Raw genomic sequence first — 15,601 nt, 5'->3', positions numbered from 1 at the left:
GTAATGTGGGAAGGGGAACCGGAGTCGGAAAACACCTGGGTTAGGGCAGAGGATGTCAATGACGAGGTTTTAATAGAGACTTTTCATCAGAGGTTCCCACGTAAACCTCAGCCTGTAGCGAGGTTCCGAAGGGAATACTTTGCCACCACCGACGAGGAAGAGGAGTTGGAGGGGTTCCCAGATTCTGAAGAGGAGGAGGATTCAGCTGGCCAGGACGACGATCGATGGAGAGAATTGTTCGAGACGTCAGAAGATGAGGAAGATTCGTTTCGGGGTTTTAGCCCTTCACCTCCCAGGGGGGAGGAATTGGGAGGGGGTGAGGGGGGCCCTGGAGGGGAGGTGGATGTCAGGGAACTGCCATCAGAGCATCAGGTGGTGGAGGGACTCAGGCAGGATGAAAGAGACTCAACTGCTGAAGCAGGGACCAGCAGGGGGAGGAGTGGGTCTCTGAGGGAATGCGAGCAGGAGGGAGGGCTCAGGGAGGCTTCCAGCGAAAACAGTGGGGAGGTATCGGAGTCTCCCATAGGGAGACCCATACCTCGCAGGAAACTGTCACGCCGTGAGTCCAGGAGACGCGTTTCCGTTAAGGAACTTCTTTGTTGGAAACGCTTCCGCAGACAGCCACTGTCGGACTCTACTAGTGACTAGAGCAGACATGTCTGAGGAGCTCCGTCACACACGGAGGTTTGTGGGGGCGCACAAACTCTGAGGGAGCACGTTTTCACGCACAAGCAGCTAATCAAACCCTCACAGCTTCTGTAAACCGCGGGGGTTTTCCTGAGCTTGCTGCTGCCTTCCTCTCACGGGTGGGTGGTGCTGTTTTAGCTGCAAAAGGCATTGGCACCCAGCCCTGAAGTTGGCAGATACGGGTCTTTGATCTGAATTGGGGGAAATAGCGTAGCTGTCTTTTGATCGTGTCTGCTTAGCTACTCTGTCCCAAGTTTTGCTCTTGTTCGCCTTGATAGTTAAAGCCCAGAACCTCTTTATTCAGAGACGGGAAAACTCCTAAATGCCTGTTTTCAAGGGTGGCAATCCCCACTATGACCTCTCTGTGAACTTTTTGGGATGACCTGCTTGGCCCTGGTTGGATTACATGCTCCTTTTCTGTGAATCAGAGAGACAATCTGTGCATCCTTAGAAGCAGGATAATAGAATCCTGCTGGCTTTCCCTTCGGCTTATGGTGGAATCCAGGCCTAACACGACATTCTCCAGGCTTAATAGGAATCAGTCCAAAAGGAAAAGGAAAAAAAAGAATTCCCATGGACAATTCCTTGCGTGTAGTTCCCATTTCACTCAGCAGTTAAACAAAGACATGTATTAAGATTGCACTGTAAATCTGAACCAGTACTCAAAAGGAGTGCAGTTCTGGAAAGTGCTCCAACCTCTGCACAAGCTCTGTGGGTTGGGCTTCCAGGGCAGAAGCTTTTGTTCACAGCACAAAATACATATATTTTGCAAATATAACAAGGGGCAAAGGAGAACAGGTCCTTTCAGGACTCCCCTATTCCTGCGGCTGCAAACTGTTTTTAATTCTGAATTTCAAATTGTTGCAAGCCTGAAACCTTCTGGTGAAGGGCGGGTAATTAATAGTAGTAGTAGTAGTAGTAATAATAATGATAAATTTGTGTAAAATGTTTTTTTTTTGTTTTGTCTACTAGTGCAGCTTCCCCTTGCAACACAACACAAGCTGTTCCCTTTCAAAATACCCCTTTCTGAACCAATATAGGGCCCTGTTCTCTCTCGCATCTGAAAAACATTATGTGAAGAGTGGCCTTCATTTCTTTTCATTCTCCCGACTTCCTGAGTACCTTTTAAAATACCTTCTTGAAATTCTCCCGAGTGGTGGGGTGGAAGAGATCTCCACAAAACCACTTTAATTACTGGGTGGATAGCTGAGACGACCTTCAGCTGTCTCTTTAACTATCCCAAATGTTCTCATACATATAAACGCCCCACATCAAGCCGAGGCTTCTGTCTCTTGGGACTTGGGGAGTGTCCTAGCCCTGGCTAGCTTTTTCTCTGATATTGCGCTGGGCTGAAGAACTGTTCCCTCTGAAAATATATTCAAAGCTGATGTCCCTCAGGGCCAGTGGGGGCACAAGATCTGACATATCAGTCCAAGTGCCCCCCTCACTACTAATCATAGTATTGGGGTATTGGAAGGGGGAGAGAGAGAAGGTCAAGGCTGGAGGTTCCCATGGCAACAGTAGCCAAGGCGGCAGTGACCAGTCTATTGTCATTTTTTGGGGGGGGGGTCTAATTCTATCCTTCTCTTGGTTGCTCTGGCAACCTGTCTCCACAGTAACAGCAGTCTCTGCTCTGGGAGACATTAATGAAGGGAAATCAATCAACAAACAAGGTGGCAGGCCGGATGGCGGAAAGGAAAACCTACAGTTTTCCCTTTCTGCCAGGGCCCTGCAAATTCCTTTCCTTCCTGAGTCCCAAAGCTGTCTCCTCCTGATGTGTTGCCCTTGTCAGGTCTGAGGACCAGCTCACTGCATCCTGCCACTTCACAATCGCCCGGCAAAATAGTTTTTAGTGTGGAGTCCAGTTCTGCCTTCATCTGTTTCTAAGACCTCGGGTTTTTCTTATAGTTGAAGTTGATTCGTTAATCGCCTTCTAAAAACACCATCTCTCGTGGCGATTTGTACTGGCGATAGCTGGCGACAAAGAATAACGCATTTAAAGCAAGGCTAAAACCCTAACAAGTGCACACTCGTGGCAAAGGCCCATTGATTCATCTAAGAGAGCCTGTTAGAACAAAAATGTCTTCAACTGTTTCCAGAAAGTGCAGATAAGTGACCGCCTATCATCTTGGCAGGAATGCTGTTCCGCAGAACAGGGACAGCCCTTCTCTAAGTTACTGCAAAAGAGGCTTCTGAGATCTTTGCAACTTTCACGAGAAACCTGACCACAATAATCTACTAGGTGTGCAAGGGCTGTATCATTAATAACAATAATAACAACAACAGACAGAAAACACAAAAATGACAGGTTACCCTGATAATTCCCTCTCTAGTGCTAAACTTGGGCAGCCCACTGCGTTATCAGTTTGGAAGCAAAGCATCCAATAATTCAACATAAAATTGTGACTTGCACAAGTGCATTGCCGGGGCAGTTTCTGATTTATTTATTTTTTTATGTGCCCCGCCCTCTCTCGCCACACCGCATGGTTCTGTCTGCTTGTCGCCTGAGAACAACCTAGTCTTTTTATTTCCACCAGCCACAGGGAGAGGACAGAGCAAGCCCAGTTCCACTACTTGTTGCTGAAAGCAGTAATTTGAATATATATATATATATATATATAAAATAAGCTGGGTTGGGCCCCCACCAGGGACTGGCTGCTTTTTTGTTTGAGTTTATGATTTCATTCTAGCAAGACTTCCACCCTGGGCCTCAGACAAGCTCTGCATCATGTCAATGAACTGTGTGGCTGGAATGTTGAACTTAATACAAGTGAGGCCTAAACTTAAAATTCCCACTCAGCCACAAAGCTTTCTGAGTGACCTTGGGTCAATCACTATCTTTCAGCCTAGCCTACCCAACAGGGTTGTTGGGAAGATAAAATGGGGAGGGTGAGAGAAACTTGCAGGCTGCCCTGATATCTTTTGGATAAAAAATGTAATAAACCAACATACAGGTCCTTCCTTCGCATTATGACGATGCTTATCACGATAAAATTTCATTTGTGGAAGAAACTAACCTCTCAGAGCAAGCCACGAGTATATGATCGCCTTGCAAAGTCTCAGCACCCTCTCCCTCATTCATTCTCTCCCTATTTTTTTCTCCAACCAGAATTCTCGGTACCAGACGTACCAGCGGATGTGGAACTACATGCATTCAAAGCAACCTAGTGTCTTTGTCAAGAGCACAGAGGAGGGGATCGCCCGGGTGCTGAATTCGAAGTATGCCTTCTTGCTCGAGAGCACGATGAACGAGTATCACCGGAGGCTCAACTGCAACCTCACGCAAATTGGGGGGCTGTTGGATACCAAGGGCTATGGCATTGGAATGCCACTGGGTGAGTGGCAGTAGCTGGAGCCAATCATCAGCTGGCATTGGTGCCAAGAGCAGAACAATGGAAAATATCAAAGGCACAGGGACACAGAAGCGTGGGCCGAATAATAATTACAATGCTGATAATAATAGATGCTATTTATATATACCTGAGTCACTTCTACTTATTGTGGAGGTTGCTGTAAGACTCCTACCTTGATTCTTCTGTACTGCACCTGGCACTAGGAATTCCTGGTGCTAGATGTTGCACACAAAAAAAAAAAAGAAGAAGTTATGAATCGTGTCTATATTATATTAACATGAAAGATCAACAGTACAAACATTTTACAGGCACATAAAAAAATCCTAAATAACCAGGAATGCTATGAATCATCAACTCTTTACTAGCAATCCGTTGTTAGTAGTTCATAGTCTACACTGTTTAATTAATACTACTGCTACTGCTACTACTGCTAATAATAATATATTATTTAGAGGCCTCCCATCTAACTGGGTTGCCCCAGCCACTCTGAGCGGCTTCCAGCAAAATAGAAAAACATTATAAAACGTCAAATTTTAAAAACTCACCTATACAGGGCTGCCCTCAAGATTCTGTATGTGTTTGTGTGATGTCTGTATTGTTGATCTTCTATATTGGTATGAAATAGATACTGTTTATACATACGTGAGCCTCTTTATTGTCCGAAAATATCAAGACAAGGCCCTATTTTGTAGATTTATAATCTCAAAGTAGTCAGCATGGGGGTGCAGTGGGGGTTCTTGGAGAAGTCCCACCACAGAAAACCTTTGTGAGGTTGAGCCAGGCAGCCTGTTAATTGGCTCAGCCTGAGGTTGGAATGGGTATTGGAAACAGATAAAGGCAAATAACTGGGGGTTCCGCCAGGTGGCAGGTTGTCAAATGCATTTGGAGTTCAGGACACTCTGAACTAATCAGAAGGAATTCTTTTCGAAGGCCAAAATTGACCGTTTAATTTTTTTTCTACCAGAAAGGTAGAAGGTGTGCTTTGTGGAGAGGGCGTAATTTGAGATATTGCAAATGGGTTGTTGACAATTTTTTATTTTTTATTTTACATAAAATATCCCTTGGAAAGGGTAAATCCAGAATAAACTTTGGGGGGGGGGGAGGTATACAGGTTAGTGTTCTGCTGGCAATGACATTTTGTGAACGCCAGTGCTTTTGTTTCTGGGGGGATGCAGGGGTACGCATACCCCTAAACATTTTGTGAATCTTTGTACTTTTGTCCATTTACTGTATTTATTCCCTCTGATTTGAACTATAAAAGGGTGATTTTATGGAGTCAAAGTGAGAGTACCCCTAAGCATTTTTTTAAAGAAAAAAAAGCACTGGTGAACGCTACAACAACAAAACACCTTGCATGAACCTTTCAAAAAAACACATTGATTTCTCATGCAGACGTGCTTGCTTATACAGTGGTGCCCCGCAAGATGAATGCCTCGCAAGACGAAAAACCCGCTAGACGAAAGGGTTTTCCGTTTTTCGATGTGCTTCGCAAGACGAAAACGTCTTGCGAGTCTTGCGATTTTTTTCGCTCCCCACCTTTTCTAAGCCGCTAAGCCGCTAATAGCCTTTTAGCCGCAAAGCCGCTACGCCTTTAATAGCCGCTAAACCGCTAATAGCGCTAATCCGCTAATAGGGTTGCTTCGCAAGACGAAAAAACCGCTAGACGAAGAGACTCACGGAATGGATTATTTTCGTCTTGCGAGGCACCACTGTACCAGCTCCTTCTCTTTTTCCTTCTCTTTTTCACGCGCATGTGCCCACACACACACACCCCTACATAGGCAGGTATAGCCTGTCATTGGGGATGTTCGAAACAGTGGTGTCATCAACATGGATCTTTTAGATTCCCCTTTCACTTTGGATGAACTTCGGCATTAAGGTCAGCCAATCACCCAGAGATCAATACTGAGGGAGATTTTCAAAAAAGTGATATAGGCTTGCTCTTGCAAGGAGCTGCAGCTGATTGCGGCAGCTGGGGCTCCGCTTGCCTTTCCCCCCCACTTACCTTAAACGCTGACAAGCCTTGTGTGACCAATAAGCCAACTGGTAAATAAGATTCAAAGTCAGCAGGGAGCTATATTAGACGACTTTCATAATGCTGGAGCCGACATGCCGGCCCCTGCTCTGAAGCTCGACTGAGTGATGGCCTGAGAAGGGGTGGATTAATCATCGTTGACAGCCCTGTGTCATATCTGCCTCCTTGACAATCCTGCAGGCTCCCCGTTCCGGGATGAGATCACCCTCGCCATCTTGCAGCTTCAGGAGAACAACCGCCTGGAGATCTTGAAACGGAAGTGGTGGGAGGGAAGCAAGTGTCCCAAAGAAGAGGACCACCGGGCCAAAGGTGAGGTTCTGAGGGTTAGAGGGGTGCGTATGATGGCCGCCGCCAACCTGAGGTTGCCAATGGACGCCATGGTTGGGTAAACACTGAGTAGAACCCAACTGGAATTTCAGCCCAAGGTCTTTGATAAATATGGGTTAAACCTACACCAGGCACTTCAAGTACAGTGTTACCTCAGGTTATATACGCTTCAGGTTACATACGCTTCAGGTTACATACGCTTCAGGTTACAGACTCTGCTAACCCAGAAATAGTGCTTCAGGTTAAGAACTTTGCTTCAGAATAAGAACAGAAATCGTGCTCTGGCGGTGCAGCGGCAGCAGGAGGCCCCATTAGCTAAAGTGGTGCTTCAGGTTAAGAACAGTTTCAGGTTAAGAACGGACCTCCGGAACGAATTAAGTACGTAACCAGAGGTACCACTGTACATAACTTCTTCCCCCAAAGGATTCTGGGAACTGCCATTTACCCTTCACAGATTCCCAGTTCCCAACAAACTGCAGTTCTCAGGATTAATTGGGGACGGAGGCATGTGATCTAAATAGTAATAATAATAATAAATTTTATTTATAACCGGCCCTCCCCAGCCAAGCCCGGGCTCAGGGCGGCTAACACCTGGTATAAAAACAATGGATTAAAATACAACTTAAAAACAAGATTAAAATACAGACTCATTTCAGTAGAAACGCAAATCAAAAACTTTTGGGGGATGAAAACATCAAATCTTCAAAACTATCCGGACTGGTCCTATGTGGCCCAGAAAAAAGCCAGGTTGGTCCCCAAATAGGAGTTCCATCACAGAAGGAGAAAGGAAAAAGGAAAGAGGGGAAGGGGATCAAGTTGAATACAAGCCAAAGGCCAAGCGGAACAACTCTGTCTTATAGGCCCCGTGGAAAGAAATGTGCTTTGAACGTATGGCACAATGTTCCTCAGACCTCTCTTCCATACAAACAATTAAATATGGCAAGCTGGGGGGGGGGGAATAAAACCTGGAGGAAGAAGCCACCAGGTGAAACCTTGGCACTGAGCATGGTTCTCTGCCTAAATGAAGGCCCACAGTATATGGTTGTGAGGCCCTGTCTTTGGGGCTGTTTTGACGTCAGTTTTTGTAACTTAGATTTCATGTGTGGCTCACAGGCATGCCCACCTGCTGAAATCAGATGTAAGTTTTGTGGAGATTGCTAATAGGCTGTGTAGAGCAACCTCTGGTGGCAAGAAAGAAGACTGCCGGTCGAAAAAGATGGGTTGGTGGAGGAAAATCCAAAGAGCTGCAGCTGTAGACGCAGGAATACATGCCTCACCATAGCAGAAACAGATCCAGTATTGTGTCCAACTAACAGTAGCCAGTAGCTTCTGTTGGTTTGGACGCAAAGGGTTCATTTTCAGCCTGTGTTCTATTGATTTTTAAAGATCCCACTTATCGAAAAATCAGCGAAATGTGTCAGCCCATTTACTAAGGGATTCCGGATTGGCTGGATTCTGGGGAAGGAAAAGCTGAAAAATAGTAGTGAGGGAACAGCAGGGAAAGGGAAACATGGTGTCTGCAAACACCCTAACTTTCAAAAGCATACATTAAAGTTTTTCTTGGGTGGGATTTGGGGATCTTCCAAAGTGCTGAAAATTGCACTGAAAATATTTGGAAGTGAACATTCAGAGCTGCTCTAGGCACACTGGGCAAGGAGACAACATTATAGGTGTGTGTATGAGAGAGATGTGAAATCCAAGGTGTTAGGAATGCTCTCTGACTTCCTGAAAGTGGCCAGGGTGAGGCAGCTTAAAGCTGTGTCCATTCTGTCCTTGCTGGCTCCCATTATTATTTTTTCTTCCTCTCTCTCTCTCTCTCTCTCTCTCTCTCTCTCTCTCTCTCTCTCTCCCCCCCCCCCCCCCAGGGCTGGGCATGGAGAACATTGGAGGCATCTTTGTGGTGCTCATCTGCGGGCTCATCATTGCAGTCTTCGTCGCTGTCATGGAATTTGTATGGGCCACGCGTCGCTCGGCTGAACATGAAGAGGTGAGGTGGGGTGGGGCTGGTTCTCTGGTTGCATGGAGGAAGGAAAGAAGGACAGTGGCTGGGTCTAAAGGGAAGACTGTTGCCACCAGCCCCTCAGGAAGTATGAGTGGGTGGTTTTAAGAAGGGCGTTAAACTGGTCAAGGAGCCACAAGAAGATTGAGGAGTGAATCAGAGGGTGCAGACTAGAGGCAGAATTGCAGATGTGTGTGTGTTTGTGAGAGAGACAGACAGACAGTGCAGACCCTCCAACATTTCTCCAATAAAGACAGGATCATCCTATTCTGTTGTTGTTGTTCTTATTTTATTATACCCTGCCCATCTGATTTTATTAGTTATACCCCTCCCCAATTTTTTATGTATTGCCCCAGCCACTCTGGGCTGCTTACAACATATATTTTCCTAAGGAAAAGCGGGACATTCTGGGATCAAATTAGAAACCTAGAAATTAGTCCCAGTAAATCCGGGACTGTCCCTGGAAAATAGGGACACTGGGAGGGTCGAAGAGAGGAGAAGTTCACGTTTACACCATACATTTTAAAGTACCATGCCACTTTAGACAGTCCTGGCTTTCCCAAAGAATTCTGGGAACTATAGTCTGTTAAGAAGAAGAAGAAGAGTTTGGATTTGATATCCCGCTTTATCACTACCCGAAAGTGTCTCAAAGCAGCTAACAATCTCCTTTCCCTTCCTCCCCCACAACAAACACTCTGTGAGGTGAGTGGGGCTGAGCGACTTCAAAGAAGTGTGACTGGCCCAAGGTCACCCAGCAGCTGCATGTGGAGGAGCGGAGATGCGAACCTGGTTCCCCAGATTACGAGTCCACCGCTCTTAACCACTACACCACACTGGCTGTGTTCGGATGCCCCATTTCCCTCCCAGGGATGCAATTCTCAGAGTGATTTAAGAACCAATCCCTCTTCACAGGGACCTCTGGGAATTGTAGCTATGTGAGGGGTCTCCTGACAACTCTCAGCATCCGTATCGAACTACAGCTTCCATAATTCTTTGGGTGAAGCAACAACTATTCAAAGTGGTGTGACACTGCTTTACAAGTACGGTGTGCGTGTGTGCAGAGAGCGGGCAGAAATCTGCTGTTGTTTTCAGAGCAGGAGCGATGATATTGTCCTGCTTGTTTGTGGCTGGTGGCTGGGCCTTACCTGCTCCTTCTTCAGTATTAATGCTGCCCAGTTCTCCTGGCAACAGTTCTCCTGGATTTCAGGAAGGTGGGTGTCTCTCTTTACCTGAGGACGCCGGGCATTGAACCAGGGACCTTCTGCATGCAAAGCAGGCGTTTTACCGCTGAGCTACATCCTCTTCTGGGGGCTTTCTGTTTGAGGTTGCCCTGTAACAGAAAAGCATAATTTCCCTATTGTTCATGAGCTGACATTGGCTTCATTTTGCGGTAATTTATCGGTTGCGAGCACATATTATTTATTTGCTTGCTTGTTTGTTTTGACTTGTTTGTTGCCTGCTACCCAAAGGTCTCCAAGCAACTTGCAACATATTTAGAACATAAATTTAAATATATTCTGCCGTAAAACAGAACAAAACAACCGCCCTAACAGCCGCAGGAAGCTTTGTAGTCACATAAACAATGAAGATCACAGAGGATGCTGCCCTACTGTTCAAAATGAATTGTTTTATTATTTTGTTCATCAGCTGTTGGAAGTTTTTTTTTCCATACATGGGGGGGAAACCCTCTTGTTTCTAACAAGAGCTGAAGGGTTATTCTCACCTTACATGTCCTTGATTCTTGTTTCCCCATACTAATACTTCTTAAATTAGGGAGGGGAAACCTGTGGTCCTCTTGATTATTGTCAGTGCTCAGTTCCCTTCAGCTCCAGCCAGCATGACCTGGAATGATGGGAGCTTCAGCCCAGGACTTTCTGGAAGGTCACAAATCCACTCTGCTTTAAATACACCACTAATCATTCAGTTATCATTATCAATTCTATTAATTGCTCATCTTCTAAGACATTCAGGGCAGTGGGGTAGTTTTGGCCCAGAGAGTGTGTGTGACAGACTGGAACAAGGTCCTCTAGTGTCCTTGACTCCTAGAATTGTAGAGTCTGAAGGGACCCCAAGGGTCATCTAGTCCAATCCCCTGCAATGCAGGAATCTGAGCTAAAGCAGCCATGGCAGATGGCCACCCGACCTCTACCTAAAAACTCCCCAAGAAGGAGAGAGTCTGCCAACTTCTGGGAGCGTCTCTTCCACTATCAAACAGCTCTTAATGTCAGAAAGTTCTTCCTGATGTTTAGTCAGAATCTCCTGTCTTGAAATTTGAAGCCATTGGCTCAAGTCCTACCCTCCGGAGGAGGAGAAAACAAGCTTGCTCCATCTTCCGTGTGACAGATACTTGAAGATGGTTATCATATCTCCTCTCAGTCTCCTCTTATCCAGGCTAAGCAAACCCAACTCCCCCCAACCTCAGCTACCAAGGCCTTTTCTTACAGAAACTCCCTCCCTCTGTATCCCTCTTTTCCCTCTGGGTCAGCAACAGGGGAAGGCGAGGACCCTTCAGAAGTATTTAGTATGCTAGCCTGCATTTTTTGTTTTGTTTTAAAGACTTCTCTGTTGCTCCGCCTTTTGAGAATTTCCCCCACATTTTGCCCAAGTAAGGACCATCTCCAAAATGGCTGCCGTGTTGTAACATCACAAGATGGCTGCTATGTCTGGAATGGCACTAAGTGATTATGTTTCATTGAAACCAACTGGCAGTAGGCTCAGAAGAATTTATTCCATCAGGACAGGTTGGATTTATTCAAGCAGCAGTACTTAGGGAAAACACTACCCAGTTTCTGAAGAAATTATATTTTCAAATGATTAAATGAACCCAGACTAGGTCTATCAAACGTTATTAATAAGAAGGCATAATTTTCTGTACAGTGGTGCCTCGCAAGACGAAAATAATCCGTTCCGCGAGTCTCTTCGTTTAGCGGTTTTTTCGTCTTGTGAAGCAACCCTATTAGCGGATTAGCGCTATTAGCGGTTTAGCGGCTATTAAAGGCTTAGCGGCTAAAAGGCTATTAGCGGCTTAGCGGCTTAGAAAAAGGGGGGAGCGAAAAAAATCGCAAGACTTGCAAGACGTTTTCGTCTTGCGAAGCAAGCCCATAGGGAAATTCGTCTTGCAAAGCGCATCGAAAAACGGAAAACCCTTTCGTCTAGCGGGTTTTTCGTCTTGCGAGGCATTCGTCTTGCGGGGCACCACTGTATTGCCCTCTGTTCCTTGCATAAACACTGCATCCATTCCGCTGCAGTTCACTTTGAAAACTATGTTATTTGTCTCTCTGTCTGCTGTGATGGAACTACATAACTTGGGTAATTAATTACGTAAATTATGTTGTCGCTTCATTTTTCCATCCCATTTCACTGCAAAGGAAGTGGCGGTGGACAATGAATTAGGTATCATTTTCAGACTGAAAGCAGCAGCAACAAGTGAATACTGATCTATTTGATGGATTGAGTTTCGTTCTAAACACAAGACAAGTAAATGAACTGTGGCCATTTCTGTTCCCGCTGAAATTTCCCCACATCTCTATTCATCATAGTTCAAAGACAAACCCCCGTGTTCAGAGGCAGTCTATCTATGGTTACTAGATGCTGGAGGATCCCACAGGGGTCAGAGGTCAATACCATGCCCTGTAAGTTGTCTGGGGCATTTTAAGTGCAAAGGTGGATCTTGTTTCTCTCTTTGAGCATTGACTTTTTAAATTAAAAAAACCTCTTGTGATTTTAAGGTAGTCTGTGCTCATATTCTTGTTTGTGTCGTGAGAATCCAAGAGGATTGTACCTCAGTGATTTGGAGGCTGGGTTTGCCAGCAACACTTTCATTTCAAAAAATACTGTTTTTTCTGGGTAAGCGTAGCACGGTCAAGTCGCAGCGGAACCTGCAAGCATCTGAAAACTGAGGAATAGGGTTGAGGTAGAATCTCCTAGGGCAAAATACAAAGTTTATCAACTTTTTAGGCTCTGTTTACTGATGGGATGGATCAGTAAAATACTTGCTGCTTGGAAACCCTGGTCAGGGTGCAAATAGAGGGGCAGGGAAGCCGTGAAATGAGACGCCAGAAGGGCCAAAGAAGCATGCCTTCCTCCATTGGTGCCCCACAAGTGGGCAGGGGCTGGTCCTGAAATGCTGCGCGCTGTGTTAAATTACCCACAATGCCCCAAGCCGCCTAATGTAGCAACATTACACTGGGTGCTCTCTGTGGTATTGTGCAAAGTTTAACATGGCTTCTCAGTCTCGGCCACTGCCACCACACCAGTATATATAGCCGGGGAAACAAGGGCATGCAGAAAAATGGGAGGGGTCCTTATTTTCACACGAGGAATGTTGGAAGGTATGCTTAGGGTGGCGCCCACCTCCTCACTGCTTGCTCCTTCCTTCGTGACAGATCTCGGTGTGCCAGGAGATGCTGCGAGAGCTGCGCCACGCTGTTTCTTGCCGCAAGCCGACCCGCTCCCGCCGGCGCCGGCGCCACTACACCACCCGAGGCGCCCTGTCGCTGCGCTCCGTCCGAGAGATGCGCCTCAGCAACGGCAAGCTCTACTCGGGGACTCTGGTGTCTGAGCCGGGGCCACAGCGCCTCCTGGAGGAGACCCCCCGGCCTTGCACCCACGTCCGCATCTGCCACGAGTGCCGGCGCATCCAGACTCTTCGGGGTGCTCCCCCGCCGCCTCGGGGGCCCCCGCCTTCTGAGGAGGGCACTCCGCGCCGGGGAGCCCCCCGCGAACTCAGCGGGCAGGAGTGACGCCCGCCCCACGTGCTTACTGGCCCCCTGCCCCACCTCGGCCCTGCCTTCGCTCTCGTGCGGAGGCGCCTGCTCTTAAGACATGTACGCTATGCGTATGCCCTGATTTGGGGGACCCAGGCCTGAGGGGAATTCCCCGCGCACACCCTGGCGCATAATCCCTTGCCCTAGGGGTAGTGTGTGGATATCTTTGCGGCCCTCCTGCCTCCCCGCCAAAAAAGAAGGCCACAGCTCTTCTCGAAATCCAAGGGGGAGAGAGAGAGTCCTTTTCTAATCCCCACTTCTCGTGGGAAAGAGACATACATGCCCCCCACCCAGCCCCAGTTGAACCTCGCCATTGTGGTGATTAGATCTGTGGCAGCTTGTTTCTGACGCTGCAGAAAGACAGTTTCCTGAGCCTCTTACTATGAGGGAAAGGGATATGAAAACCAATATCCGCAGACACAGACCCCACCCCACCCCTGTCGGCCTTGCCCCCCTCCAGCTCCTCCTACCCCTTCCACAGTGCAGCTGCAACCACAGCCCCCCTTTTTGTGCTGTCCCCCCCATTCCTTCGCCCCGTGGAGGGAGTTTGCTTAAGCAGAGTTGCCAAAAGGGGTTGGGGATCCCACACTGCCCCCGCCACGTGCCTGCTGGGAAATGAATACCTCCAGCTATTTGCGGGGCAAAGGGACAGTTCGCCTTCTTTTTTCGGGGTGGGGGTGGGGGGAAGGCCGGAACCCCTGGCCGGAAGGTCCAGTTAGCGGCGTAGAAACCTAAACCTGCCGCAAGGTGGGCAAGGAGGTGGGTTGCGTGCAAGCAAACTGTACACTGGCGATGGAGACTGAACTCAGGGTCAACTAAGCCGCCTTCTGAGGAGTCGTGGGGCCTGCCGGGTCCCACGCTTTTAACAAACCAACCTGAAGTAATACAGGACCAAGAACTAAAAAAAGGGGGCAAGTGGGAAGATAAAGACCCCAACAGAGGTAACGGACCAACCCAGCTTTTGGGGTGGGGGTGGGGGGAAGTGAACCGCACAGGACCCTGGAAGCAGAAGAGAGTGGGGAGCGAGGATTTGGTCTGTGGGGGCCCCTCCCCATGACGTCTTGTCTGTCTTTTTTTAATTTTTGTTTCATTCTTTAAGAAAAGGTTTTTTCTTTTTCTTTTTGGAGAAATTTCTATAGAAGCCAAAAACTGGAGACTTTAGTGGCAACCCCAAAAGACAAATAAACGTGAAAATACTTGATTCTTTTATGTGAGTGATGGGAGAGAATTATTACTTCGTGCTAATGGTGGGGGCAGCTTGGTACACGTCCGTGGCGGGGCGGGGGAACCCCATGTGTGGACACCTGCAAACATCAGCACACATAATCCATCATTTTTCCTTCCCTAAGCCCTGCTTGGGACGCGGGTGGTGCTGTGGTCTAAACCACTGAGCCTCTTGGGCTTGCCGATCAGAAGGTATGCGGTTCGAATCCCCGCGACGGAGTGAGCTCCCATTGCTCAGTCCCAGCTCCTGCCAACCTAGCAGTTCGAAAGCACGCCAAAAAGTGCAAGTAGATAAATAGGTACTGCTTCAGTGGGAAGGTAAATGGCGTTTCCGTGCGCTGCTCTGGTTTCGGTGTTCCGTTGTGCCAGAAGCGGCTTAGTCATGCTAGCCACATGACCCAGAAAAACTGCGGACAAACGCCAGCTCCCTCGACCTCTAAAGCAAGATGAGCGCCACAACCCCAGAGTCGTCTGCGACTGGACTTTACTGTCAGAGGTCCTTTACCTTTAAGCCCTGCTTGCTTGAAACAGCAGCTTGTGAAATGAAGCCAAGAAAGCAAAGTCAAAGGATGCACAAAACCTTGTTGACAAAATGGCCTTTTGGATTTTTTAAAGGCGTTTCAAACATCTTCCTAGGGCACAATCACTGAAAATCTGAATCGTTTCATCATACTCACAGAAATTAACTGCAGAGTGTACCCCTTTTCTCTGATCCATAGAACAATTGTAACAAAATGTGTTTAAAAATAAGAAGAAAGGGAGAGGAAATCGGTACGAACACATTACAGGCATTTCAGTTGGTGCCGGCCCTGCTGTTAGGCAGGCCGGAGAAAGGATGCCACCTCGGGCAGCTGATTTCAAGGTACCGCTAAAGGACAGCAAATGTTCAATTTTAATGCATTGCTGGGTATTTTTTTTTACCCCCATTCGTACATTAGATTCCAGAAATAATTAGAAGGTTGAGCTTTGAGTAATACTAATTACATCCCTGTGCAGGAAACCTGTAAGTACACACACACACACACACACACACACACACACACACACACACGATGAAAGTTCTCATACAAAGTGTATTGAGATAAATTGATGATGTTTTGGTTTTTCTGATGAAGGCAAAACAGATTCAAATATAGTGGTGATTTTCAAGCTTCTGTTCTGTGTGTAGTGGCCGGACGATACGCTCAACATAAAATATACCAGCATTTCC

At 47.2% G+C, this 15,601-nt stretch overlaps 1 protein-coding gene across 2 annotated transcripts in view; it reads left to right on the top strand.

Annotated features, from left to right (window-relative positions):
• Positions 1-14,374, top strand: part of GRIK5 (glutamate ionotropic receptor kainate type subunit 5) — a 109,036-nt gene extending 94,662 nt beyond the window's left edge. For both annotated transcript variants that reach the window (XM_081200207.1, XM_081200206.1), the window contains 4 exons: positions 3,797-4,022; positions 6,256-6,384; positions 8,268-8,389; positions 12,787-14,374. In XM_081200207.1, coding sequence (XP_081056333.1) covers positions 3,797-4,022; positions 6,256-6,384; positions 8,268-8,389; positions 12,787-13,143 — 834 coding nt within the window. In that variant the 3' untranslated portion in view covers positions 13,144-14,374. The remainder of the gene's footprint in view (positions 1-3,796; positions 4,023-6,255; positions 6,385-8,267; positions 8,390-12,786) is intronic.
• The last annotated feature ends 1,227 nt before the right edge of the window (positions 14,375-15,601 follow it).

The sequence above is a fragment of the Podarcis bocagei genome (genome assembly GCF_964188305.1).
Source record: "Podarcis bocagei genome assembly, chromosome: 7".
NCBI lineage: Eukaryota > Metazoa > Chordata > Lepidosauria > Squamata > Lacertidae > Podarcis > Podarcis bocagei.
Note: the sequence above shows the minus strand (reverse complement) of the source record. Positions and strands in the feature narration are given on the sequence as shown.